Here is a 24,629-nt window from a genome sequence, read left to right as displayed (position 1 = left end):
GTGCAAAAAGAGTATTTCATTGAAGAAACCATTATAGCGTGTCTTACATGTTAAGGCTCGTTAATACAATATAATACTACAAGTACATATTCTTTGTAAAATAATCATTCAGATCATTGTGGTAAATCATTTCAAATTAATATTATGGATTAAATTTTTAGTTTAATTTTCTCATACAATCAATTAGAGCTAAATCTGTTTAGGTTCAGCTAGTTTTTTTTATCTTTTTGTCTACAATTGCTGTGTTCGACCTCTTGCTTATAACTTCTGTCTTCTATAAATTTGTACACTTTCGAGTATTTTTATTTTTGGTCGAATACACTTGTGAGTATTTGGTCTATAAAAAAAATTAGGATTGTGAAAAAGTCGCTATACGAATTCAACTGAGAGAAGTGGAAAGAATTTGATTTTACAATTTTCCTTTTTGAGACAGGAGAAAAATGGCAAGCATGAAAAAATAACAAGTTGGGCCGTGAAGCAACCGATCCAATCGGCTAGGCCCATACTTCTGTTTTAAGTTCAGCTTTAGGTCGCGGCGGCCAAGCTCAAGAAGCAAAGCAACAGCAAATCAAGAGAACCTCCGCTTTCGATTTTGACAAACAAGAAGCAAAGCAACAACAAATCAAGAGAACCCTCCGCTTTCGATTCTGACAAACAAGAAGCACAGCAACAACAAATCCAAAGAGCAAAATCTGAAGCTTTTGATTTTGATGGAGATTAAGGTGCTTTCGTTCGCCGCCGAGAACCCTCCGCTCTCGGTGCTCGTGGCGGCCAAGCTAGCCGGAATTTCTCTCTCCACCGACAACTCTCTATCCGCTGATTCTCCTCATCTTTTGCACTTCTCCGATGGGTAAACCCTAATACCTATTTCTACTGTGCTATTGATTTGTTTGTACTATTCTCCGTTTTCAAGCTTGGTTGAATGTATTTCTTCGTCCTTCGTTTTAGGTTGAAATTGCATGGAACTTTTGTGCTTCTGCGATATATCGGTCGAATTGCTAACTTGTATGGGGAGAATGCAATCCAAGCTGCCCAGATTGATGAGTGGCTTGAGTACGCGCCTGTGCTTTCACAGGGTTCTGCGTTTGAGAATGCATTGAAACATTTGGATGACTATTTGGGGAGCCGAAGTTTTTTCGTTGATCACTCTTTTTCCATTGCCGATATAGCAATCTGGTCAGGTCTTGCAGGTATAGCTTTGCTTCTCTCACTCTCTTTACCTCTTTAATTTTTATATTTGTTTGCCATGGTTGTGTGAAGAATTAGAAATTGAAGGATTTATCTTAGATTACCACTCGGGGAAAAACCAAGGAGCTTACCATTTTGGGTCCCAGTAATCGAGAGAGTGGAACGAAGGTTAGAAGGATGGAGCAAGGCTTTGTTATCCAGAGGGGGAAGACTGACATTAGTTCAAGCAGTGCTGAGTAGCCTACCAATTTACTATTTATCTTTGTTTCGAATTCCTGCTAGTGTGGCAAAGCATTTGGAGAAGCTAATGAGGAACTTCCTGTGGGAGGGTGTGGAGGAAGGCAGGAAGGATCATTTGGTGAAGTGGGAGGTAGTGTCCTTACCAAAGGAAAAATGGGGGCTTGGGCTAGGAAACCAAAGGAAATGTAATAAGGCCTTACTTGGGAAGTGGCTATGGAGATTCCAAACTGAAACCAACACCCTTTGGTATGATGTGATTAAGAGTAAGTACAGGTTGTATTTGAATGGTTGGGATTCTAAAATAAAATCAAATGGGTCCAGCTGCTGCCCTTGGACAGAAATATTTAAAGGGTTGGGGTCTTTTGTTGCTTGCTGTCGTCTCAAGGTGGGAAATGGTGAGAGAATAGGATTTTGGGAAGATGTGTGGCTGGGAGATATAGCTTCGGGTGAGAGGTTTCCATGCCTTCTTCGAATCTCTCGCAAACAGAACGCCAAAATTGCTGATATTTGCACAGACATGAATTCCCTCCCTCTGAGTTGGGATTTTGGGTTTCGCAGGAATTTAAGGGATCAGGAAATTGAAGAATTATCTGAGTTGCTCTCAAGATTGGAACATGTTGTGTTGATTCAAAGCAGAAGTGACACTAGATCATGGAAGTTGGATTCCTCAGGAGTATTCTCCTGCAAATCCTTCTAGGCACCTGATGGTCTTTATTTGACAGGTTAATCCCCACTCATCTCTCTTCTCTCCTTCTGTACTTTGGAAAGCTAAAGCCCTCCTAAGGTAAGATTATTAGTTTGGTTAATTGCTCATGGCAGAATTAATACCTCTGATTTGGTTCAAAGGAAAAGGCCCGGCTGGTATTTTTCTCCTAACTGGCATGTTCTATGCAAAAAAGACAGCGAGACTGTGGATCATCTGTTTTTGTTTTGTCCTATTGCCTCTTCCCTGTGGGCTAAGTTGTTTCAGGTGGCAGGACTAATGTGGGGTAGCTTCACATCGTGTAGTGCAGTGCTTGAAGCTAGATTGAACTTCTTTGGTGGTAAGAGGAAGGGTTCAGTGTTGGGAAATTGTGCCATGATGGCAGTTTTTTGGGTAATATGGGGGGAAAGGAATAGGAGAATCTTTGAGGATGTGATTGGGGACGAGGTAGAGCAGCTTTGGGATCGTATCCAAGTCTGGACCTCACTTTGGGCGTCTGTTACAGCAGAGTTTATGGAGATTAGTTTTCAGCTCATCCATCTAGATTGGAAAGCCGTAGCTTTGTAGTGTAGAGTTTTTTACCCTTTCGTTTGCGTGGTGGCCTCCTTGGCCATCTCGTGTTCTGTTGGTGTTTTATTCTTTATTGAATAATATTGTTTCTTTTCCAAAAAAAGGATAGGTCTCAAACGATGGATTACTGGGATTTCTTTATGTAAACATTCATATGACATAAATGGAAGTGTTGTTTGGATATGCTTAATGAACACTCTATGCTTTGCAGGAACTGGGCAAAGATGGGAAAGTTTGAGGAAGTCAAAAAAGTACCAAAACCTTTCTCGGTGGTTCAATTCACTATTAGCGGAACATGGTGATGCCCTGAATGAAGTCACAGCTACCTTCGTTGGCAAGAGAGGCTTGGGAAAGCCAACAGCAACTAAATCAAAAGGCACTCAAGCCAGTCAGGAATCAAAGAGTGTAAATGGAGATGTATCTGAGAAAGGTAAAGCAGGAAGCAGACCAACATTTGAAGTAGATCTCCCAGAAGCTGAGATGGGAAAGGTTCGACTGAGATTTGCACCCGAACCCAGTGGCTTTCTTCACATTGGGCACTCAAAAGCAGCTTTGTTGAATCAGTATTTTGCTCAAAGGTATCAGGGTCAGCTTATTGTGCGATTTGATGATACAAATCCTGCGAAAGAGAGCAATGAGTTTGTGGACAATCTTCTCAAGGATATTGAGACTTTGGGTATCAAGTATGAAACGGTTACCTATACTTCAGATTACTTCCCTCAGTTGATGGAAATGGCTGAGAATTTGATTCGCCAGGGTAAAGCATATGTTGATGACACACCACGTGAGGAGATGCAGAAGGAAAGGATGGATGGCATTGAATCAAAATGCAGAAACAACAGTGTAGAGGAGAATCTAAAACTATGGAAGGAAATGATTGCTGGTTCTGATAGGGGTCTGCAGTGCTGTGTCCGTGGGAAGCTGGATATGCAGGATCCAAACAAATCTCTTCGGGATCCAGTTTATTATCGTTGCAATCCAATGCCACATCATAGGATTGGATCCAAGTACAAGATATACCCAACTTATGATTTTGCATGTCCCTTTGTTGATTCTATAGAAGGTATTACCCATGCACTTCGATCTAGTGAGTATCACGACCGCAATGCTCAGTACTATCGAATTCAAGAGGATATGGGACTGCGAAAAGTGCATATATATGAATTTAGTAGGTTGAACATGGTTTATACACTTCTCAGCAAGCGCAAGCTTTTGTGGTTCGTTCAAAATGAGAAGGTTAATGGATGGGATGATCCTCGTTTTCCAACTGTTCAAGGAATTGTGCGCAGAGGTCTTAAAGTTGAAGCTTTAATACAATTCATTCTTGAGCAGGTAAGACACTAGTCTGTTTTAGTACGATGCACAAAAGCAGTTATGATCTATGCCTAATAACATATAATGCCTTCCTGCTGCTTCTTATGTCCTTACACCAATTGTTTTTCCTTACCGGGTACTAGTTTATTTGTTTACAATGTCCACTCTTTTGAATGTTTTAATTTCATAACTGATTTTTATACTCTTTATGTTTTAGGGAGCTTCAAAGAATCTCAATCTCATGGAATGGGACAAACTCTGGACCATTAATAAGAAGATAATTGATCCAGTATGTCCAAGACATACTGCGATTGTTGAAGAGCGTCGAGTGTTGTTGACGCTGATTAATGGCCCTGAGAAACCTTTTGTTCGCATCATTCCCAGGCACAAGAAGTACGAAGGTGCTGGAGAGAAGGCGACAACATACACAAGGACAATATGGCTAGAGTCTGCTGATGCAGAGTCCATCAAGGTAGATGAGGAAGTGACCTTAATGGATTGGGGGAATGCCATTGTCAAAGGGATTGAGAAAGACCAAGATGGAAACCTCAAACTCACAGGGGTTTTGAATCTTGAGGGGTCCGTCAAGACAACAAAATTGAAGCTTACGTGGCTACCCCAAACAGATGAACTAGTTAAGCTGTGTTTGATGGACTTTGACTACCTGATCACAAAGAAGAAGGTATGTTCCACACAACGACTGTAAAATTATCATATTTTAGCATTTTACATATTAATGTATGAATCAAAAATTTATTGGAAGTGATTAATCTGTGGATTGTAGAATACCTTGGATTTTCTTTTCATAAGGATGGATAGGGAACTTGTGGGGTTGGGGTTAGCAAAATATCTCGACTAACAACCATATGAACCTTGATTCATGCAAATGTGATAGTTGTGTGTAAAATGATTTGTTGCCTATCCATGGTGAGCTGATTCTGTTGTTACTGTTTGTGTTTTGTGACTTGTGATTGCAGGTTGAGGAAGGAGAAGATTTCCTTGATGTACTTAACCCCTGTACAGAAAAGGAGACTGCAGCCCTTGGGGATTCCAACATGCGAAATCTCAAGCGAGGGGATGTATTGCAGCTTGAGAGGAAAGGTTATTACAGATGTGATGTTCCCTACATCAGGTCTTCAAAGCCAATTGTTCTATTCGCAATCCCCGACGGCAGGCAACAGACCGGATTCAAGTGAAATCTTTCTGTGTTTTAGTGTGTTTCTACTCCTCATTTCAGACATGTTTAACTGCATTACTGATTGTTGATTTCATTTTTGATTGAAAACTTCATATTATTATGGAATGATAGAGCTTTAATCTAAAACTTTGACGAATCGAAACAGGGCTTTTGGCCTTTGAGTTATACTAGTCTTGTATTTATTATGTTTTGTAATTGTTATATGAAACGAGACTTCTGCCACTCATACTGGATCTTAAGGTGTGTATGGATGCAAAACATTGATGGATAAGCCCCAACTTGTTTTATATTTTGTGTTTGAATTGGCAACCACGATGCAGTGATTTTGATGTTCTTCCAAAGGACAGGGACTTGGATAAAGATGAATGCGAATATTGTTTACTTTGTACAATACCGTGATTTAAACGTTAATGCAAAATAAATATGCCCATGCTTCACGGTCGGATTTCTGGTCTATTCAAGTGGAAAAGAAAGCCGAGTAGCAGAGCAGAAGCAACATGTTTTCTTTTCTTTCTTGTTTCATAATCATTTGGCTGAAACGTTGGGTTACATAAGATGGCATTGTATTTACTAGTTTCCAAGCAAGCAATCATATTAAACAATAGCTAGTGTCATTAGGAACAGCTAATCATGATTTTAACATACAATAATATGTTTAGGATATATTTTTTAGTCATATACAAAGACTGTTAACATATTGAATCATCTTGTTCTTTCATATGAGAATTGAGAGTGGTCCTCTTTGTGCGTGTCATTTTGCCTTAAACAAAACATTTTCTCCACCTAATGTCTCCCAACTCCGCTAATTATTCTCCCCATTACTGCACGTGTCCTTAAAAGATTTTGAACTGGATGGGCTTTTCAATAATTTTTGGAGTTGGTGGGTGCGTCTTACCCGGAAGATACAAAAATTTCTCATTAGCTTGGTGCTTGGATCCTTAAGAAGTAACAATTATTTTTGCATAATTTCATTTTCCAAAAAAGTTAATTTTTTACGGAGAGGACTAGTGTTTGCATGCTAGAAGAATAAGAACTGAACAGAACTTCGAAAAATTCCACAAAAAGGTTGGTGAATTTCTGGTTAGGTAGCTAGTCAGTGCAGCTGTTTAAAGACACGTGTATTATTAGGAACCACCAGAAGAACAAAAACACAATTACAACATGTAAACAATTTTGCAGGAAACACCGGATCAACTAAACCATGCAAACAAATTTGGACTATGAAAGAAAGAAAATACAATGCCTTCTTATGGATATGAACTATGGCACATTCCCATCAAATTGTAAAACAAACACAAAACACATAGAAATTAAAAGCCTCTAGGTCTTGGGAGCAAGCCTTGACTTGATTTTCTTAACCTCCTTGGTGCCCACCTGGAATGTCTGGGTCAAGACGTGATCGGGCACGTCCGGTGTGGCGGCGAACAATGTGAGAGCAATGTTCACGGTGCCCTGCAGCTGAGAGTTAAATCCAGCTATCACAGCAGCAGGCACTTTCCCATTGTTCTTCTGGAAGTGAACCAACCCTTTTGGGAACACAAAGATTTCACCTTTTTTAATGCTCTTGGAGATGAGCTTGTTTGCTGTGGTTATGAACCCAACATCCAATTCACCTTCAAGCACATACACTATTTCTGTGGCTCTGGGGTGAGTGTGAGGTGGGTTGATGCCACCGGGGGCATAGTCGATTCGAGCCAGTGAGACGCCGAGGGTGTTGAGGCCTGGGACTTTGAGCACATTGGCTGCAGTCACCAGTGAGCCAAAGGTGTTGTTGGTGAGGCCTGGTTTGGCTAGCCCAGCGGTGAAGAAGTCCTCTGCTGTTGCATTTGCTTCGTTCTTACAGACGAACCCATTGACTTTCACCCCTGTTTATTCATCACAATTCACTTTGGATCAAGCAAAACTTCCACTAAAATTTCTACTTAATTTCTAGAAAACATGAATTGGGTTTTCTTAATCAGTTTCAGGTGTTTTATTGGCTCAATGTGCCTAATTCCTGGGGTCAAATAAGCTCATGATTACTAAGCTTAAAAACATTAAAGTGAAAAGAGAAAAGTAAGCTAAAACAACAAAATTTAATTAAACAAAGGGTAAGCATAGCCAGCTAGAATATTGACACAGCTGCAAGTTGCAGCAATTATAATCTAAAGGGACATCAAACAACCCTTCCGCAAATCATTCAACTTGAAGCTCCACAAACAGTTACTAAAGGGAAAAGAAAAAGGATGAACAGGGTCAACTTCTAATAATAGAGGAGAAAAAGAAAAAAAAAGTGGGATGCTCAATCCTTTTTCCATGGTTTTTGGTGTTCACTTTTAGCACTATAACACTGAAATATTTGAAACAAAGATGAGGGTCGAAGAAGAAGAAGTGTACCAGCAGCGAGGTCGGCGACACAAATGTCTTGAAGCAAGTCAGGATCAGCAGCAGAGTTGCCAAAGACCATGGCAAAAGCCACAACAAACAGTGCCAAGAGAGCCGCCATTGTTGCTGCTTAGAAGGAAAGGCAAACTAGTCAAGAGGACCAAATGTATAGAAAATGGTGTGTGAATGAATAGGAAGGAAGAGGTAGGCTGAGTATTTATAGAAAAGGGTAGTTGAAGGTTGAAAGCTTGATGGGTAATATTCTTGTTTTGCTGGTAAAAATATTTGTTGTGTGTTTTGTGAGTGAAATTAAAGCATGGGGCATGCCTTCTTTTCTTTACACCCAAAGCAAAGTCATCGCCACACACATTCCTCCTCTTGGCTTTGCTTGACCCTTCTCTCTCTGTTTTGGGAGCGTTGTCCTCATTTGCGGCAATTTGCGCGTCCACGGATCTGCCCCATATGGATTTCTTACTTTATTTTATCTTGATTTTTGTTTATGATTAATCTCATTTTAACGCTTAATTAATTGTAATTTAAAATGAATGCTAGGTACGATTCTTCCCAACACGATTGTCCAATTCTATGGCTCTGTCTGTCTCTATGCATTCTGTTTTCTATATGGGATGGGATTTTGGACCCCGTGAGAAGCATCACTCACTTTCACATTCCTGTTTGTTAAACAAAAAATGTGTTCAATGGTTTATTGGTAATTGGATAGTTTTATTCTTCATGAGTTGTGATTAGGTTGTACTATTCTTTTGTTTTTTGTTTTGAGACAAAGGCGATGGTAATTTTATTGATGAGGAGTGAAAACAAGCATCAAAATTAGACTATCTCCTAGAGGATTAGGTGAGTACTCTACACCAAATGGACGTATAGTTGTCGGACTACATTGTAGCCTACTCTCTCAACCGCGAAAGGAAGAAGGAATCTTGCCTCCGATAGAGCAATCCCGTACCCCTATGATCATACCTGTAAAAACTATATGTTACAATCCTAAAAAAAACCATCTAAAATAAAATCTGGTGGCTCTTCAAATCAAGTGACAAAAGTACCAATATGTAAAGCAAATCGAGCAATCCGGATAGTCATACTCATTGTATAATTTACAAAGAAGTAAATTACTTTCGTTAATTACTTCATATAATTGGATTGGATAGTCATTCTCTTCATGTTGGCTTCTAATATACATGATAGTTACATTCATCAACTTCTTTCAATTTTCAAACAGCATATATCAAACTCTGAAACTACGTTCAATCAATCATTCATATTTTTAAGTTAAAAGCTCATTAATTTTTCTCGTCAGTACTTCTTAAATTTAACAACTGCTTACCAATATAAGTTGTTACAATTAAAAACACATTATGATAATAGCAAGTTTTGGAAATACCCTGAGGATGCAAAGGAAAAAACATGCATAGGGGAATCACGAATATGGTCCATAATTCACCAACCCTTTTTATTTTAAAGAAAAGTTACAAAATAAACAAATTCCTTTCATGTGAAAGGTTGCCATTGTTGTTTGGTTGAGTTGTTAGAACGTATGCAAAAGCTAAGGCTGACTCTATCCATCCTCCAACCCAATTGACCTACTCAGTGGGGTCACACAAACTCCCTTAATTAGACTCCCTTCTTTTAGCCCTTCTCTATTTATTTCTTCTCACTTGTTGTCCTCTTTTGGAGGTTGCTTCCCACAATGGCTTTTCTGTCATCTGCTACGTAAACTGTTTGAAATAGGTTCATATCTGCAACCAGCTCCCCATGGTTGGAGGGTCTCCGTCTCCAAAGTTCAACAATCATATTCTCAAGGACCATGTGGACTGCAACTAATGCTTTGTACTATTTATTGGAACTTATGTGTCTGGTAAATTGCTAGATGTCATTGGCTTTAAGAATAATTGGTTGGGTTTCTTGAAAGCGACCAACATAATGTGATGGAATATTGGAAATTTCCAAATGCATAAAATGGCAGGCTGAGACAGAGGAAATCCAGAACCAAACACCATGTTGAAAAGTCACGAAGAGGACAACCATGTTGCATGCTGCATTTGATATTGTGAGCCATTCTGTTTTAATTTTAAAAAAAATGGAATTTAAATATGCAAGTCAATAGTTAATTGCCATTGCTATTCTGAAAGAGTTGACAATCCAACACTCAATAGAATAAGGTTGAGGATTGGAGCCCTTCTTCAGGAAGAAACACGAAAGGCATCTTTTACTTGTTCATTAAAAAGAAATAGGCATTGATGTGTTAACTTCCACTTGCTTGAAATCTAAAACTTGAAGACTGGATTTATAGTGCTCAGTTGTTTTTATTCAAATCACTTGGAGCATAAGTCACCAATAATCTTTACATGAACATAATCCACCCTTGAAGTGATGAAACCGAACTCGATCCCTGACAACTATTTCTCTATTGAATGCTTGGGAAACGAATTTTGTGAATGAATGGCAATCTCTACAAACTCTGAGGTTCTTTACTATTCGTAAACATGTTCCTTTTGGAGTTCTTGCCAGGCCAAAAGCAATTGCCAGCTTCTCACTGTGACATGAACTGGAAGTTTCAAAGCAATCTGTGTCTGTGGAGGTAAATTCAGACACTGTGATAAGAGATCCCTCTTGCACATAACCATGCAGAGCAGCTTGATGAACAACAACCCTCACCTTTTGATAAATTTCATTAGCATCTGGATGTGACTTGTCATCCACAACAAACTTGTGAAGCTGATCACCAACTTCAATCCAGCTCCAACCAGGAGTGGTTTTCACTCCCTGGGTTTTAATCAATTTTCTCATCCTTGCAACACCATCTGCATCTTTTTCTCTAAAATAAATCGTAGCAAGAAGTACGTAGTCCCCTGCATTTGATGACCCTAGCTGGATTAGATTCCTCATAGCAATTTCTCCTATTTCTACATTTTTATGAATCTTGCAAGAGCCAAGCAGAGTCCGCCATAGGACTGGATCGTCCTGAGCACGCGAAGTCCTAATAACTTGAAGCGCCTTTTCGAGCATCCCAGCTCTGCCAAAAAGATCCACCAGGCACCCATAATGCTTAATTCCAGGTTTAATATTGAACTTGGAGCTCATCACATTGAAGTACTCAACACCCTTCTCTACCAAGCCTTGGTGACTGCATCCACATAACAAACCAAGAAATGTGATGGAATTTGGCTGCACTCCTGCCATCAGCATCTGCCCAAAAAAAGAGATTGATTCGTCCCCACGACCATGTACTCCATACCCAACAATCATGGAGTTCCATGTAAAAACATCACGATTCTGCATCCTCTCAAAGACACTAAGAGCACTATCCAAGTTGCCACATTTGGCATACATATCTATAAGTGCATTCCCAACATAAACATTTCCCACAAGCCCCTTTTCACGAGCTATTCTATGCACTGTAACTCCGGTATTCAATGCACCCAAGTGAGCACAAGAAGAGAGCAAGCCAACAAGAGTAAAACCATCAAGACCCACATTTTCTTTTCTCATAAGATTATACGTTCTCAAGGCCTCGTGGTGAAGACCCTTTTGAGAGTAACATGAAATCATAGAGTTCCAAGAAACTAAGTCTCTTTCAGGCATATTGTCGAAAACCCTCTGTGCAGTATCAATCGAACCATTACAAGCATATGATCTTATAAGATTGGTGCAAACAACAACGTCGTTCTCATAACCGTTGCGAACCACAGCTCCATGAACCTCTTTGCACTTGGTCTGGGCCTTAACTTTCTCGCAAGCCTTGAGCACAAACGAGAAAGTGAAGGTGTCAGGACAAGAATCAGAAGCAGAGGAAAGCATGTGATTGTAGTAAAAAATGGCTTGAAGAGGAGATGGGCTTTGGGAAAAGCCTCTGATCATGGAATTCCAGTCTTGGGTTTGTGGGTTTTGTATGTGATGATGGAAGAGAAGCTGAGCGTAGGCTAAGCAGCCCGAGACTGAAACAGCACAGAAGTTGAGCAGTTTGTTTGAAATGGCGGGTTGGTGGTGAAGACCGTTGGTGATGACGTGGGCATGGATTTTTTTGAGCCTTATGAGGCTGTTGCATCCTTGCAAGAGGGCAAGGATGGCTTTGGTTTTTGATGCTTGGAAAACGTCGTTTGGTAAAGGCTGTGATGGTAGCATGGCATTGCACATTGTCAATTGACTCAGTTTTGGGTTTGGGTGTGAGTGTTTAATGTTTTAAGAACAGTTGTATTTTGCTTCTTTTTTTTTTTTATCAGAGCTTTTAATTTTTTGAGCTCGCATGCTTATCAGAGCCTTTCTGGTAGGGGTGGGCACGGTATGAGATGACACGGGATGGAGGTCATCCCGGTGTCAATCCCGAATAGAGGAATCGGTATGGGATGACACGGGATGAGGGTTTTTGAAAACACGTTCAAATCATACCGGACCCAAATGGGATCGGTATGATTCGGTATCAATGTTGATACCGTAAAAAATCTGTAAATTTTCAAGTTCAATCAAATCTGAAAATCAAATGGCTGTTAATACTAGCCTGGAGAAAATCAAATGTTGTTAAGACCATATGCTCAACCTTTCTCTTTTTTTTTACAACTTAGCCTGGAGAAAAATTTGACATTCATCTCGAACATACACAGCTACTAATACTAGAGTACAACAAATTACACACATCTAATCACTTCTCAACTGCATGAATTTTCAATACAGCTTCCATACAACTTCTTTAAGAACAGAACTTACAGAAGTATCAGATATATATATATACATAAACTGACAGTAGCCTAGCCCATATGCATGTCAATAATTCATGTCTTCCCAAAATCAAAACCAATCCATCCTAAATAATAAGAGAATTTATACCATATGGAATTAATAGATTCATGTCTTCCCACGCATGCTTACAGAACCAATTCATGTCTTCCCAAAATCAAAACAATTTCTCAAATTTGAAAACAAATAATTTCAAACCAAAACAAGTTTCCATGAATACCCGAGAATCTGAGATCGGACTGAAATTGGTAGCAGAGGCAGAGGGTAACGGGCTTGAAGAAGAAGATCCCACAGAAATTCGGAGAGACTTTGGGTTGGGGCTTTCCTTTTCCACTGGTTTTTTGGTTTTGGAGAAGAACAAAGAGAGAGAGAGAGAGAGAGAGAGAGAGAGAGAGAGAGAGAGAGAGAGGAGGAGAAGAAGATGAGGTGAGATCGATTGATGTTGGAGGAGTTGGAAACAGATTCAATTTGGTTGAGAAAGGAGAAGAGAAGAGAAGAATCAGACAGAGGAAAGGAAAGGAGGAAAAAACGCAGAGAAAGAAAGAAAAGAGGCAGTCGACAACACAAAATCTCTGTGGACTCAGATAGGGTTAGAACTTAAATTAAATTAGGAATTAATAAAACTAATTTACTGTTCGGTACGGTATGACACCAACCGGGATCACAAATGTGAAACCGATGTCATGCCAAACAGTAACGGGATGACACGGTATCATCCCGTTTACACGTCAACACCAAACGGGATGGCACGAAATTGGCACGGTTTGGCACGATTTCGGGATGGTTTCGGTATTCCGGTTTTGATGCCCACCCCTACTTTCTGGTTAACAAGAGTGAGACTCAGAGAGTGAAGATCCTTGGTTACAGTACGTGTTTACGGCTTGATAAACTGGTTTGAAGAAAAGAGCATTTGACGTCTATTTTATGTTGCATTTCAACTAAAAATATGAAGAAAAGAGCCTACTTTAATGGCTTTCCAGCCATACTCGACTGGTTACCAGCAGCTACCACTTAAAAAGACAGTTCTAATTACATGGACATTCCAAATTTGTCATTAACTTGTTATCCAGGAAGCAAAGCCATATATAACAATACTTCAAGTAGAGTAGACTGAGTCAAACATTTTCCTTTCATTTGAAAATTGAATTTAAACAGTAAGTAGTTTGAATAGAAGCATATGCCCAAAATTTCACATCAAACATGCTCCAGAAATCAACCTAAAATCTTGCAATCCTAACATAAGAAACCGGAACTGTGCTAATCCGTCGTGAGTCAGTTCAACTGATCAAAATGCAATTCGCTCAACTCATCTGGTTTGAAGTTATAATGCAAATTTGACTATTTCTTCTTTCTACCACCACCAGCTTTTGGCTTTTTGTTAGCAGGTTCTTTGGCAGTGTTCTGTGGTGTTTCCTGTCACAAGGATAAACGGAATATTAGAAAAACAAAACTATAAATGCTCAGATTGAATAGTTTCTTGCTACACAGTTTAAGATGAAAGCTTTACAGTTCTCAACCTCAACCAACACACCACCTTTTCTAATAGTCTATGGGTTTTTGTTGGACATGTCCAGTGCATTTGTGACAAAGAACCATCTAAGGCAAAGCAAAACTGAAATATTCAATGTAGAAGCTTTGTTTTCATAAAGTTAGGCATTTTTAGTTGTGGAAAAACTTGATAGCAACAATTCATTTTCCTATGATACCGATGATATGATATAAATTAAAGGAGATAGGCATAAGCATAGATTGTCTCCGAAGCTTCACCAAGGTTTTCAGCTTCATGCGCCAAAACAGACACCTCTGGTTAATGGCGTGGAGTGCTTCAAGCCTAAACCAAGAATTGTCAGACTTATACTGCCACTGACAGTGGGCCTGAATGAATTACAATCTTGCAGAGAGAACATCTTATGCTTGATTTCTGGTTTGGGAGATTTAAGCACACATTTGGTTTCCTGTCATTCAATGTAGCAAGAAATTACGACAACCTGTTGGGTCCCTTTTGTTCCTTTCATGAGTTAGGGAGGAAAAGGCAATCTGACAGAGATACGTATCAAAATTGAAGAGAGGGAATGTGTAATGCGCACAGGGGGTTCAAAGATTCAAACCAACAAGCAGTGATCAGATGGACATAAAAAAATTTATTAAAACTTTCAACACATGCAAATTGCTTGCAGCCTTACAAGATTCCCCATTTCAGCAATTCAATAAAATGTGCCAGGGAAGACCACTTGTAAGTACATAGTAATGATGAGTAAGACCAAGAAAGAACTCTTAAGGATCAAATAAAACACAAAGAAAAGTACACTATAGAAAAATGATATAACCAATTAATGCAGGCCAAGATATGATAAAGAAGAATTAAAAATCTACAGCATCTTGATGCAGCCATAACTAGAAGTCAAATCTTGCGCATAAAACAGAACCAGTGTAAGAACGCAGAAGAGTGTTGTCTACCTCTAATCCCGAATACAGACACAGTGAGAAGAAAGATTGAAGGCTAAAATGCTTAATAGAACCATACCTTCCGTTTAATGGGTACAGATGGATTAGCAGTTGGTTTGAAAAAGGATTCTAGTCTGTAAATGATAACATGAACAATGCATTAAAGCCCAATAAAGAAAGGAATTCATGAATTCATATCTATTCATCCTAGAATCACTTACCTGCCCTGTGACGACTTGTTCTTGGCTGCTTTAATTTTTTCTATTGCCTAATCAACAGAGAATAAAGCTTAGAAGATACTGAAATAGAAGCAACATGATCTTAGGGAAAGCCTGTAATCTTGATGAGTAGGAGCACACCTTTGTCACTCTGTCACTGTTGAATCCATTTTCATTCACCAGAAAGGAAATCAGTCCCTGTAAAATTGAGAAGTCAATTTAAGTACTTTGACATGAAAGAGTCAAAACAGGGATGATGCATATGATATAACAATTTTCAACTTCGAACGTATTTACTTCTTCATCTGGAGCACTCCATTTAATCTCAAGTTGCTCTTCATCACTTAAAGCAACTGGTTCCTTAAAAAGCCTCCGAGCCTCTTGATATGGCCAATCCTCTGGTATTTGGTACCTGAAGATTAAAAAAAAATAGATATAGAATTTCTTTCACAAAGTTCCTAATAGTGCAAAATCATATTAATGAATTGAGTCTATTTAATCTGAAAACCCTAAAGAGAAACCTCTCTTTGTTTATGTTCTCCAGTATATTCTCTATGGAGCCATGTTGACGGATGAGCTTCAAAGCTGTCTGTCCTCCAATCCCTGTAGGACAAATTCATAAGGTACTGAGTACTACAATTTCAAGCCAACTACAAAAATGAGTATCATATATCACAGAAAATGAGCTCACAAACTGAATTTAAAAATCCAATATACCTCGGATACTGTCACAATAATCGCAGCCAGAAAGAATGCACAAGTCAATGAATTGATCCATAGTTAGATTTAGCTCCTCCAAAACCTGAAACAAGATCATCCTTAGAACAGTGAATTAAATATTAGGCCCTCGTGACAGTCTTCAAAGTTGTAAGAACCTTGGCAACTTCGAATTCCATGACTGGGATTTTTCTTGAGCTAGGATCCATTAAATGACGAAGAAACCTAGGAGCTCCAAATGTTAGGGAATCCATGTCTTCAGAGGCCACAGCATAAACCTATAATACATAAAAGGTTAATTATTAGTGCATATCGCTAAGAACATATTCGGGCCATGGAAAAAAAAAAAATTATTCCTATTAGTTCAAGAAAATTTGATGGCATAAGTCCCCCTTGGAATGAAGCCTTTCTACAAAAATAGGATCCGCCCAAATTCTGTAGAAATATAAGAAATGAAACTCTAAAATAAATTTCGTTCTTGTAAGATTCCTTAAAAACTAATAATGAGCTGATCACTTGCCTTTCCTGATTTGCAAAGTGCAGCGCACTGTGCTTCTGCTTCTGAGGGAGCCTGTGAAAATCAAAGCGTTATTTACTACAAACATTAATCTCTGTTTTCGCACTGAAATTCACATCTGCAACAGCTTACTTAAAATATATAAAGTCCCACCTCAATTACAGGCACACCCATGAGCCTTAGAAGTCTTTTGCAGTCGTCATTGTGCTGCTTTGTCACCTGTCAAGACAAGTGGCACATGACGTCAAACCTTCTATTTCTCATGTAACAGATATTAAGTGCTGTACGGTAATTATGATAGCAGATAGTATGAAAGAACACAGGTAATAAACCCACCTTTACCGTCCGTTTACTATACTTCTCAATGTCTTCCTTATTTCCAACCTGCAAGCAATCAAGGACAAGAAAAAAGCAGGCATGAAATGCAGTTTACAGTTTCTTAAACTTACCAATCAAAATATCAGAAACAAGATACACATACCTCTACTGCTGCTGCCAAATCTTCAGTAGCATCTGCTCTCTTTGAGTAACTGCATAACAAGTTCAGTATGACAAGCATTATTTGACAAATGCATTGATCAGTAACCATGGTTATGGAATTAGGAAATACAAAAGCTACCGTTTTGCCAGCTCTTGTTTCTTCAAATCTGGAGGCTTCCCGTCAAAAACATAGCTGAAAACAAATTTTGGAAAGACACTTGTTATGCTAGCTTTTGAGTTGGATAGTTCAACATGAAGGGCAATGTCAAGACTAACAAAAACAAAACTCAGGGTAAAGAAACAAATTACAGTGGCTTAATTCCAGCTTCCAGAAGCCTAATAGTCCGGGAAAACATGCCTTGCAGATGACTACAATGAACCCAAGAAATAAAATCCATGTCATTATTCGAAAAAGAAAAGGTTCTTAGCAAAACCTACTTAAGAAAACTACCAAAACAAAATATAATCAAACTTTATCTAAATACAAACTCACGAAAAGGTGCCTTATGTCACTGAAAGCGAAGAACTTTAGTAAAGGGTACCTAGTAACTTCACCAGCTTCATTAGTGAGCATCTCAGTCCCACTTCTTCCCACAACAATCTGCACAATTTGACACACAACCCACATCAAAATTGAGCTTCTTTAAACAAAATCCATACAGATAAAGGGGCGGTACATACAAGAAACTGGTAGATGCTCATGCTAGCATCAATGGCAATCTTTCGGCCAAAATAGCTCTCGAATTTCTGCTCTTTCATGGCCTTTGGGGCATTGTCCGCCAACAGCTTCGTTAAACCCTAACACACCCATCCACAATCATTAAAAAAAAAGTAGCTAATAAATCCCAGAATAAATTGGAGAAGAGTGCTGAAAAAAATTGTACCTTTATACCCATTACAGTAGCTAAGAGAGAGAGAGAAAAAGAGTAAAATGCAGAGAGAAAAGAAAAGGCTTTTTGGCTAGAGGTTAGGGATGAAACTGCTTCCCGCCTTACTCCCAAAGGCCAAAGTCCCAAGTGAAGTGTTTGTCTTACACACAGGACAGCGTACACGTGTACCATAGGGTGGGTGCACCGTGCACACGCACACGCACAAAGATTACTGTTTTTTTTTTTTGGGCTTTTGGGCTTATCAAAGTGTGCATGGTTAGCCACTAATATTTGGGCCCTGAAACTTGGAACTGTTTTGAGATTGATTTAGGATCATGGGCTGTATTTTGAGCTTTTACATGAACCATACAAGGGCCCAGGCTTATTTATGAAATACAGAATTAAACAATCGAAATGAACATGATTTTCTTTGTTTGTTTTTTTTTTTTGTGGTCTGACATGATTTTCTTTGTTTTGGCAGTGAAAAAGAACATGAACCTTAACAGATAAAATCTGACAAAACATGTACTTTCCATAAGCCCATGACAAATGACAAATGTGCACCAAACCAACCAAAAGCAGCAGCAGGCGAACAGTCTGCAGCTGACAGTAAAATCTTCAAGTAAAAGAAGGGAAGGCAGAGGAGAAGGTGGAGCATGAAACAACTTTGGAAAAAGGCATATAGAAATGAAGAGGAATGGAGATAAGGAAAGATGATGGAAATGGAACGGGAGGTGGGGCAAGCCCTTAGCTGTAATTATGGAACAGAATATTGATGGACAATGCAATGCAAATTGCAATGCATAGAGTTCTTGTGATGTGGAAGCATCAGCAATCTTTGTTGTGACTGCCTTTTGTTTCAGCAACTTCCTTCAAGCAAAGTTCAAGCCTCAATGCTCAAGGTGCCCACCAATTAAAGTTAACTTTCCTTTCCTTGTTTGGAGCCTAATAATCAATCTTTGCCCCACTAAAGTTGAAAGTGACATCAATTAATTGAACCTTTCTTTGGTCCTAATGGATTGAACTTCAACTCAACCTTTCTTTTCTAATTGATTGAACTTCACCTAATTGATTGAACAGAGAATTTTTTCTTGACAATGCATCCATTCAGCTGAATTTTTTCTTTTTTTCCCTCTTCAAAACATAACTAGTTAGTTGTATGGCCACCCAAAGAATTTTATCAATTTCTTCTAAAGTCTCTTTTAAGTGCTTTATCAAATGGCATTTTCATCTTGCTTGGCAGCAACTTATTAAAGTATTTCTGGATGAAAAAGTGAACAGAGAACTTTTTGATGAGTTAATATATATTATGGATGGACCCAAGACCTAAAGGCTTAAGCTTTTTGGTCAAGTTGAGGTCTATTTCTACACGTGTGTTGAGGCCCATTTGGTAGTCTTCCATCTCTTCAAACTCTAGCAAACAGGTGGGAAGTATCAAGTATGGGAGCAGGAACTGCAGGACCCAGAAAGAATTAGAAAAATATAATTTATTTCATGAGCTTTTGATAATCTTTCTGTCTTGATAACTAATAAATCATATCTTATGGTACCAATTAGAATACATATAGTATTAATATCGATGGTACCAATTTGAAACCTTGCTTCATCCGTCATAGCAAGTGTGAAATTACCAAAGTATGCCAAATATCAGTCTGTTATTGGATAATGATTTCTGTGATTTGATGAATGATGCATAGTTATTATCAGGCTGATTTTGAAACTGCAAAGACTTAAGAAAAGGAAATCTGCAAGTGGATCTGCATAAAGTTTTGGGCATGCTAATGAGAGATAATCAAACCAAATAATTAATGAGGATCCAGAAAACATGATGAAATTTCCTTTTGAGCTGTTCTGTCAACTCAAAAAGTACATTTGGAAAAATGAGATAAGAGGGTTCATTTCATGTGCTCCCTTTAAACTTTCAACTGGGGAGGAGATGCTTCAAGCTTGGTCCCAGAGTCTCCTTTACATGGTTGGGATTGCCCTAACAAAATAGACTTGTTATTTGTTAAATGATTGCTGCAGTGACAACAACATTCAGACTTGACCAATTACTAATCATGATCAAGCAAAAGCACCATCAAGTTATTATAATGGAATGTGTTCAATGCATTTGCTTTATTAAGATTTTCTGCAATATACTTTTGGCCCTCATCTCCTCCTGCTTATATATTTGCTTTAGTAAGATCTTCTTTCTTAGGGGAAAATGGATGAAATTGCAAATGGAATGCTTTTAATTTGCTTGATTTAAATGTGCTTGATAAGAAAGAAAAGAAGAAAACAGAGACAGATATCCTAGCAGAAAGTATTTGACTAAGCAGTAATTTTGGCATAAAATATGAATGCCACTGGCAGTTTGTTGACTACTGATGATAATTATGGTTAAAAATGAAGATAAACTAGACATTTAAATATACCTACTAAAACATGACATGTTCTTGAAATGAAATGGACAAAAATTCACAAACAAAAAAGAAATGTAGAAATTCCAAGTTGCATTCCTCCAATTGAGGGACACACTATGACAGAGAGAGACAGAAAGAGACAGAGAGGCAGAGAGACAGAGACATGAACTGAGAGAGAGAACAAAGTTGAGAACAATAAGGCGAACAATCTGATGCCTTAAACGTTAAATACTAGGCTTCTTTTCAGGCTATATGTTCAAGGCCTCTTGTGCCGAAAACATATTCTCACAACTTTATTCTCCTCAAGTTTCAAGTTTCAACCATGGTAAGTCAAACCACTTAATCCATCTTCTCTGCTTGTGTGCGTTTGTTTTTGTTATACTCTTGTTCATGTGTTTCATAATGCTGTGTACAACAGGGAGAAGAGAATGCCAAGGCAAGCTACAGCTCCCTCGGCCCAATGGACAAAAAGAAGGGAGGATTTACTGCTTCCAGCTTCATTTTTGGTAAGCAACCATGAACCATTCACAGCATACTATCAGGTTGTTTTGTTATATTCGTTTCACATGTTTTCTTACATTTTGCTTCTTTCTTCTTGTTCATGTAGTCTTGCTGGCATTGGACAGCATGGGGTTTGTGGCAAACATGGTGAGCATGGTCCTCTACTTTATGTATGTGATGAAATTTGATCTGGCACACTCTGCCAACACTCTCACAAACTTCATGGGATCAACTTTCTTGCTCTCCCTCATCGGCGGCTTCATTTCTGATACATACTTGAGCAGGTTCACAACATGTCTGATTTTCGGCGCAGTCGAAATACTGGTAACAAAAATAAAGTTGGTCATTCTTCTTCTAGTTCTACTTCTACCTATGGCACCAATTTTAATCAAACTTCCTACACATATAGGCTTTGGTGCTGATGACAATTCAAGCTTATTCAAAGGATTTGCACCCAAAACCTAGTTGCATGTCAAGTTGTGTGGAAGGCGGTATGGCCTTTATGCTCTATGCATCCTTGTGTTTGCTAGCATTGGGATCAGGTGGTGTGAGGGGAGCGCTGCCGGCACTTGGTGCAGACCAGTTTAACCGGAAAGAGGAAGCGAAATCACTTGCAACATTTTTCAATGGTTTCATGCTCAGTAGTACACTTGGAGCAACTATTGGTGTCACAGCCATTGTGTATGTTAGCACTAATGTAGCTTGGTATTGGGGTTTCTTTATCTCAACAATTGCAACTTTTGTCGGGTTTGGGGTGCTCGCTATTGGCAAGCCTTTCTACCGCCTCCAAATCCCCGGAGACAGTCCCATCATTAGGATCGTTCAGGTATCTCTTTCTCTCTAATCAAACTCTCTCAAACTTAATTACATGTGTGCAGACATAATTAGTACACTTGAATAATTACTAACACGCCTATGATGTCTAAATGATTTCACAGGTTGTCGTCATTGCGATAAAAAATAGACGTTTGCCACAGCCAGGGAGCCCTCAAGAACTGTATGAGATCAGTGAAAAAGAGTCAAATTACTCTGAAGAAAAAATTGCACACACTGATCAGTTCAGGTGAGACATTACATTAATTCATGCTTAAAGTTCACCAATAGTGTCCAATAAACTCACATTCATGCATGCCTGCCAAATATATTCAAACAAGACTCACCAAACGGCATGCCAAGATTCTTCATGTTTCACATTCAAACAAAAAAGAAACAGAAAATCAAGAAGCACCTTGATAATACAATGACAAGTTGACATCAAAGTTTCTGTTAACGTGGGAGGGTTTCCCTTTTGAAGTTGACTTGTTGACCATGATATATGTTTGCTGATTTGAGGGGTGAAAATGATGTGGAGTTTTTTGAAGCTTTTAATCAAAGTTTTTGACTTCAAAGGGTACCAATTAAGCAGATCACTTCACCTTTTGGAAAATGCCTGTCACATTGTAGCTTACAGTACTTAACAAAATTTCACAGAGATGAGGTAATTAATTACTGCCTATTAATTTTGACCAGGTTTCTAGACAAAGCAGCCATACTTGGCAAAGACACCAAGCCCCAACAATGGGTGGTTTGCACTGTAACACAAGTGGAAGAAGTCAAGGTCCTAACAAGAATGTTGCCCATTCTGTTCAGCACCATCATAATGAACACTTGTTTAGCACAACTCCAGACATTCTCAGTCCAACAGGGGAACGCCATGAACCGCTACTTGGGCTCTTTTGAGGTTCCGGCGCCATCAGTTCCTGTCATCCCTCTCCTTTTCATGTCCATTCTCATCCCAATGTACGAGTTCTTCTTCGTTCCTTTCGCTAGAAAGATCACAAACCATCCTGCAGGCATCACGCAGCTTCAACGCGTCGGTGTTGGACTAGTCCTATCTGCAATTTCAATGGCTGTAGCCGGCATTGTTGAAGTGAAGAGAAAAAACCAAGTCCACAAGGACATGAAAATAAGTCTCTTTTGGCTTTCCTTCCAATATGCTATCTTTGGAATTGCTGACATGTTCACTCTAGTTGGACTGCTAGAGTTTTTCTACAAGGAAGCACCAGCAGGCATGAAATCTCTCTCCACTTCATTCACATGGCTGTCACTTGCATTTGGTTATTTCTTGAGCTCCATCTTTGTTGATGTCATAAATGCTGTGACCAAAAGAATTGCTCCAAGCAAACAAGGATGGCTGCATGGAATTGACATCAACGAAAACAATGTGCACCTATTTTACTGGTTCTTGGCCATCCTTAGCTGCATCAACTTTGCAAACTATCTTTACTGGGCTTCATGGTACAAGTACAAAACAGATGAACCTGCTTCTAAGATTCAGCTGAAGCCTTTGAACCAGATCCCTCTTATCAATGGTGACCCAAGTACTCAAGACAGTGTAATAAAGACTAATGAATAAAAGGTAACAGCTTTATGAAGCCCAAAAAAGAAAGCATATAGTAACCAAGGGGAGGAAGCTCACTGAAGAACAATGTGCTGATGAGGGTACTGAGCTCTGAAAAGGTTGAAGAAGAACTAGAGATAATTAATGGGATATTTTAAATTTTTGGGTTCCATCTCTCTTTGATCTTATTTTTGTGTGTGTTTGTAATTGTGTGTTTTTGGGTTTGGGACTGAGAATGTGTGGGGTATATTATGTAGGGATTCTTACAGGTTCTGAGTTGCTCACTACTCCTAGCTCGACATGTTTTGAACTGTGAATTTAAGGATGTGTGGATTGGGATTGAGAAGGGCCTTGTGAGGATTTTATCAATCCCTCCATATAATACAGATGTATTTTAATAAGTTTTCTACTCTCTTTTCATAAATAAAGAAATGAAGCGTTTTGCAAAGGACTCACTGGTGTAGTGGTTTGGAGCAATTACTACTTCAAGAAAGGTCTTGGATTCAAGTCCTAGTATCCATATAGTGTGTGTAAGTTTAGTATATTATCACCCTTCTCAAAATAAAATGTCTTTAAAAAAAAGAAAAAAAGAATGGAGCGTCCTCAACTCATATTAAAGAATCTTGCATCTTTGTTTTAGGCTCCAATTTGGTCAAAATTTGGTAGAAAGTGGGCTGAGCTGGTGCACTGCAGCTGAATTTGTCAGGTCCAAAATCAACTGAGCTCAATCTTTTCTTGGCCCAAACAAGATATGCCTTCACCCTTAAAAGTTGAGACCCAAAATGCCCAATATATAAAAAGCTCTCCAACCCAAACCCAAACTTTAAATTCACAATTCCATCTTTCTGCCTTATTAGGTCAACCATGCGTCAGCATGAGACGGGCACATGGAAGCATTAAGCAACTTGAGGTCTCAATTTGAGGTCAAGTTAGAAAGTCTCATGTAACCGAATAACACTTTTTGCTATCTCCGGCCAATAACACAATGACACATAGGATAACTTTTTCACATGTCGTTGTGTTATTGATGGGGGACAAAAAAATAGTCAAAACTTTTCTTATTTTCTTCTTTGTAGGGCCTTGACCATTATTGAAGCTTTCCGAGAGTGAAATACTAAGACAGTAGGACAAGGACAGTGCCCGTTTTGTATGCCCTACAAAAGTACATGCTAAAAATCTGCAGGCATTTCATTCCCCTTAATATAATTGACATTGAATTATTGATAAATAATAAAAGAAAATACAAACTAAAGTGATATTTTAACTACTCTAATGTATAAAAAGGAGAATCAGACTCCAAGACTCCAATACAAGGGACTGAACACACTCCCTTGGTCGCCTGGCCTAACCACGTATGTGAAAGTTGTTGTTTATTTGTCTTAGATTCGGATGATGGGTTTTGTTTTTGTGGTTAGTATAGAATATAGGATACTAACTAAAGAAAAAATTTGGAGTGCAGAAACCAAACCCAGATTTTTTGGTTGAGAAATATGTAGTGCGAGACAGAGATTGGTGGGCTGTTTTGCCATCAAGCAGGCTTCAAAAGATGCATCATGTGATTATGGGACCAAGAGAGCTCACGCTCACATGGCGCCTCTCTTTTCATTAATTCGATGGTTTTTATCTTCTTTCTATATAAACTAGGATTCATCATAAATTATTGTGTCTCTTACACGTGATTGGGAGACATTTAATGGTTTATAATTTGCCAAAAAATGCCTGACCTTATTTAATTTCAGCACTGTTTGTTTTTATATTCATCATAACTTTCACC

General features: G+C 38.8%; 5 protein-coding genes across 7 annotated transcripts; 2 read left to right on the top strand and 3 right to left on the bottom strand.

The window, feature by feature from the left end:
- Positions 1 to 529: 529 nt before the first annotated feature.
- LOC110770581 (Glutamyl/glutaminyl-tRNA synthetase, class Ic) lies at positions 530 to 5,435 on the top strand. Its single transcript, XM_021974745.2, has 5 exons — positions 530 to 850; positions 949 to 1,190; positions 2,913 to 4,033; positions 4,233 to 4,697; positions 4,993 to 5,435. Exons 1-5 carry the CDS (start codon positions 711 to 713, stop codon positions 5,209 to 5,211), a joined length of 2,187 nt encoding a protein of 728 aa, XP_021830437.2. The 5' UTR covers positions 530 to 710; the 3' UTR covers positions 5,212 to 5,435.
- An 881-nt stretch (positions 5,436 to 6,316) lies between these two features.
- LOC110770552 (germin-like protein subfamily 2 member 1) lies at positions 6,317 to 7,787 on the bottom strand. Its single transcript, XM_021974700.2, has 2 exons — positions 7,590 to 7,787; positions 6,317 to 7,078 (listed from the first exon to the last, which is right to left on the bottom strand). The coding sequence occupies exons 1-2, from the start codon at positions 7,696 to 7,698 to the stop codon at positions 6,534 to 6,536; spliced, it is 654 nt and encodes a 217-aa protein (XP_021830392.1). The 5' UTR covers positions 7,699 to 7,787; the 3' UTR covers positions 6,317 to 6,533.
- A 2,045-nt stretch (positions 7,788 to 9,832) lies between these two features.
- LOC110770560 (Pentatricopeptide repeat (PPR) superfamily protein) lies at positions 9,833 to 12,259 on the bottom strand. The gene has a single exon (XM_021974709.2). The coding sequence runs from the start codon at positions 11,724 to 11,726 to the stop codon at positions 9,921 to 9,923; it is 1,806 nt and encodes a 601-aa protein (XP_021830401.2). The 5' UTR covers positions 11,727 to 12,259; the 3' UTR covers positions 9,833 to 9,920.
- Positions 12,260 to 13,434: 1,175 nt separating this feature from the next.
- LOC110770551 (5'-3' exonuclease family protein) lies at positions 13,435 to 17,780 on the bottom strand. 3 transcript variants are annotated; one of them, XM_088253990.1, is made up of 18 exons: positions 17,585 to 17,780; positions 17,382 to 17,498; positions 17,194 to 17,301; positions 17,010 to 17,069; positions 16,840 to 16,893; positions 16,702 to 16,750; positions 16,557 to 16,604; positions 16,374 to 16,439; positions 16,224 to 16,274; positions 15,862 to 15,981; positions 15,704 to 15,788; positions 15,508 to 15,589; positions 15,284 to 15,398; positions 15,128 to 15,184; positions 14,990 to 15,036; positions 14,848 to 14,902; positions 14,091 to 14,278; positions 13,435 to 13,736 (listed from the first exon to the last, which is right to left on the bottom strand). In XM_088253990.1, exons 4-17 carry the CDS (start codon positions 17,054 to 17,056, stop codon positions 14,105 to 14,107), a joined length of 1,050 nt encoding a protein of 349 aa, XP_088110116.1. In that variant the 5' UTR covers positions 17,057 to 17,069; positions 17,194 to 17,301; positions 17,382 to 17,498; positions 17,585 to 17,780; the 3' UTR covers positions 13,435 to 13,736; positions 14,091 to 14,104. The 3 variants fall into 3 exon arrangements, with proteins under 3 accessions (XP_088110116.1, XP_088110114.1, XP_088110115.1); XM_088253988.1 differs by having other exon boundaries at positions 17,243 to 17,301; positions 17,585 to 17,766; XM_088253989.1 differs by lacking the exon at positions 14,091 to 14,278 and having other exon boundaries at positions 17,243 to 17,301; positions 17,585 to 17,746.
- Positions 17,781 to 20,060: 2,280 nt separating this feature from the next.
- On the top strand, positions 20,061 to 23,303 carry LOC110770558 (protein NRT1/ PTR FAMILY 4.5-like). The gene is made up of 6 exons (XM_021974708.2): positions 20,061 to 20,299; positions 20,393 to 20,480; positions 20,582 to 20,799; positions 20,885 to 21,301; positions 21,414 to 21,538; positions 21,985 to 23,303. The coding sequence occupies exons 1-6, from the start codon at positions 20,297 to 20,299 to the stop codon at positions 22,868 to 22,870; spliced, it is 1,737 nt and encodes a 578-aa protein (XP_021830400.2). The 5' UTR covers positions 20,061 to 20,296; the 3' UTR covers positions 22,871 to 23,303.
- The last annotated feature ends 1,326 nt before the right edge of the window (positions 23,304 to 24,629 follow it).

The sequence above is a fragment of the Prunus avium genome, chromosome 6 (genome assembly GCF_965620075.1).
Source record: "Prunus avium chromosome 6, drPruAviu1.hap1.1, whole genome shotgun sequence".
NCBI classification, from domain to species: Eukaryota; Viridiplantae; Streptophyta; class Magnoliopsida; order Rosales; family Rosaceae; genus Prunus; species Prunus avium.
The sequence above is the reverse complement of the archived record's forward strand: the minus strand, read 5'-3'. Positions and strand labels throughout refer to the sequence as shown.

Bases quoted from the DNA above. Each gene is read 5' to 3' on its own strand.
- LOC110770581 (XM_021974745.2), top strand. From the start codon at position 711: ATGGAGATTAAGGTGCTTTCGTTCGCCGCCGAGAACCCTCCGCTCTCG. The intron at 1,191-2,912 runs GTATAGCTTTGC...TATGCTTTGCAG, and splicing joins AATCTGGTCAGGTCTTGCAG to GAACTGGGCAAAGATGGGAA. The intron at 4,034-4,232 runs GTAAGACACTAG...TTTATGTTTTAG, and splicing joins TACAATTCATTCTTGAGCAG to GGAGCTTCAAAGAATCTCAA.
- LOC110770552 (XM_021974700.2), bottom strand. From the start codon at position 7,698: ATGGCGGCTCTCTTGGCACTGTTTGTTGTGGCTTTTGCCATGGTCTTT. The intron at 7,079-7,589 runs GTACACTTCTTC...ATGAATAAACAG, and splicing joins TGTCGCCGACCTCGCTGCTG to GGGTGAAAGTCAATGGGTTC.
- LOC110770560 (XM_021974709.2), bottom strand. From the start codon at position 11,726: ATGTGCAATGCCATGCTACCATCACAGCCTTTACCAAACGACGTTTTC.
- LOC110770551 (XM_088253988.1), bottom strand. From the start codon at position 17,761: ATGGTACACGTGTACGCTGTCCTGTGTGTAAGACAAACACTTCACTTG. The intron at 16,605-16,701 runs GTATGTGTATCT...GATTGCTTGCAG, and splicing joins ATTTGGCAGCAGCAGTAGAG to GTTGGAAATAAGGAAGACAT. The intron at 15,185-15,283 runs GTAAATACGTTC...TCAATTTTACAG, and splicing joins GGAGTGCTCCAGATGAAGAA to GGACTGATTTCCTTTCTGGT.
- LOC110770558 (XM_021974708.2), top strand. The intron at 20,481-20,581 runs GTAAGCAACCAT...TTGTTCATGTAG, and splicing joins TGCTTCCAGCTTCATTTTTG to TCTTGCTGGCATTGGACAGC. The intron at 21,539-21,984 runs GTGAGACATTAC...AATTTTGACCAG, and splicing joins GCACACACTGATCAGTTCAG to GTTTCTAGACAAAGCAGCCA.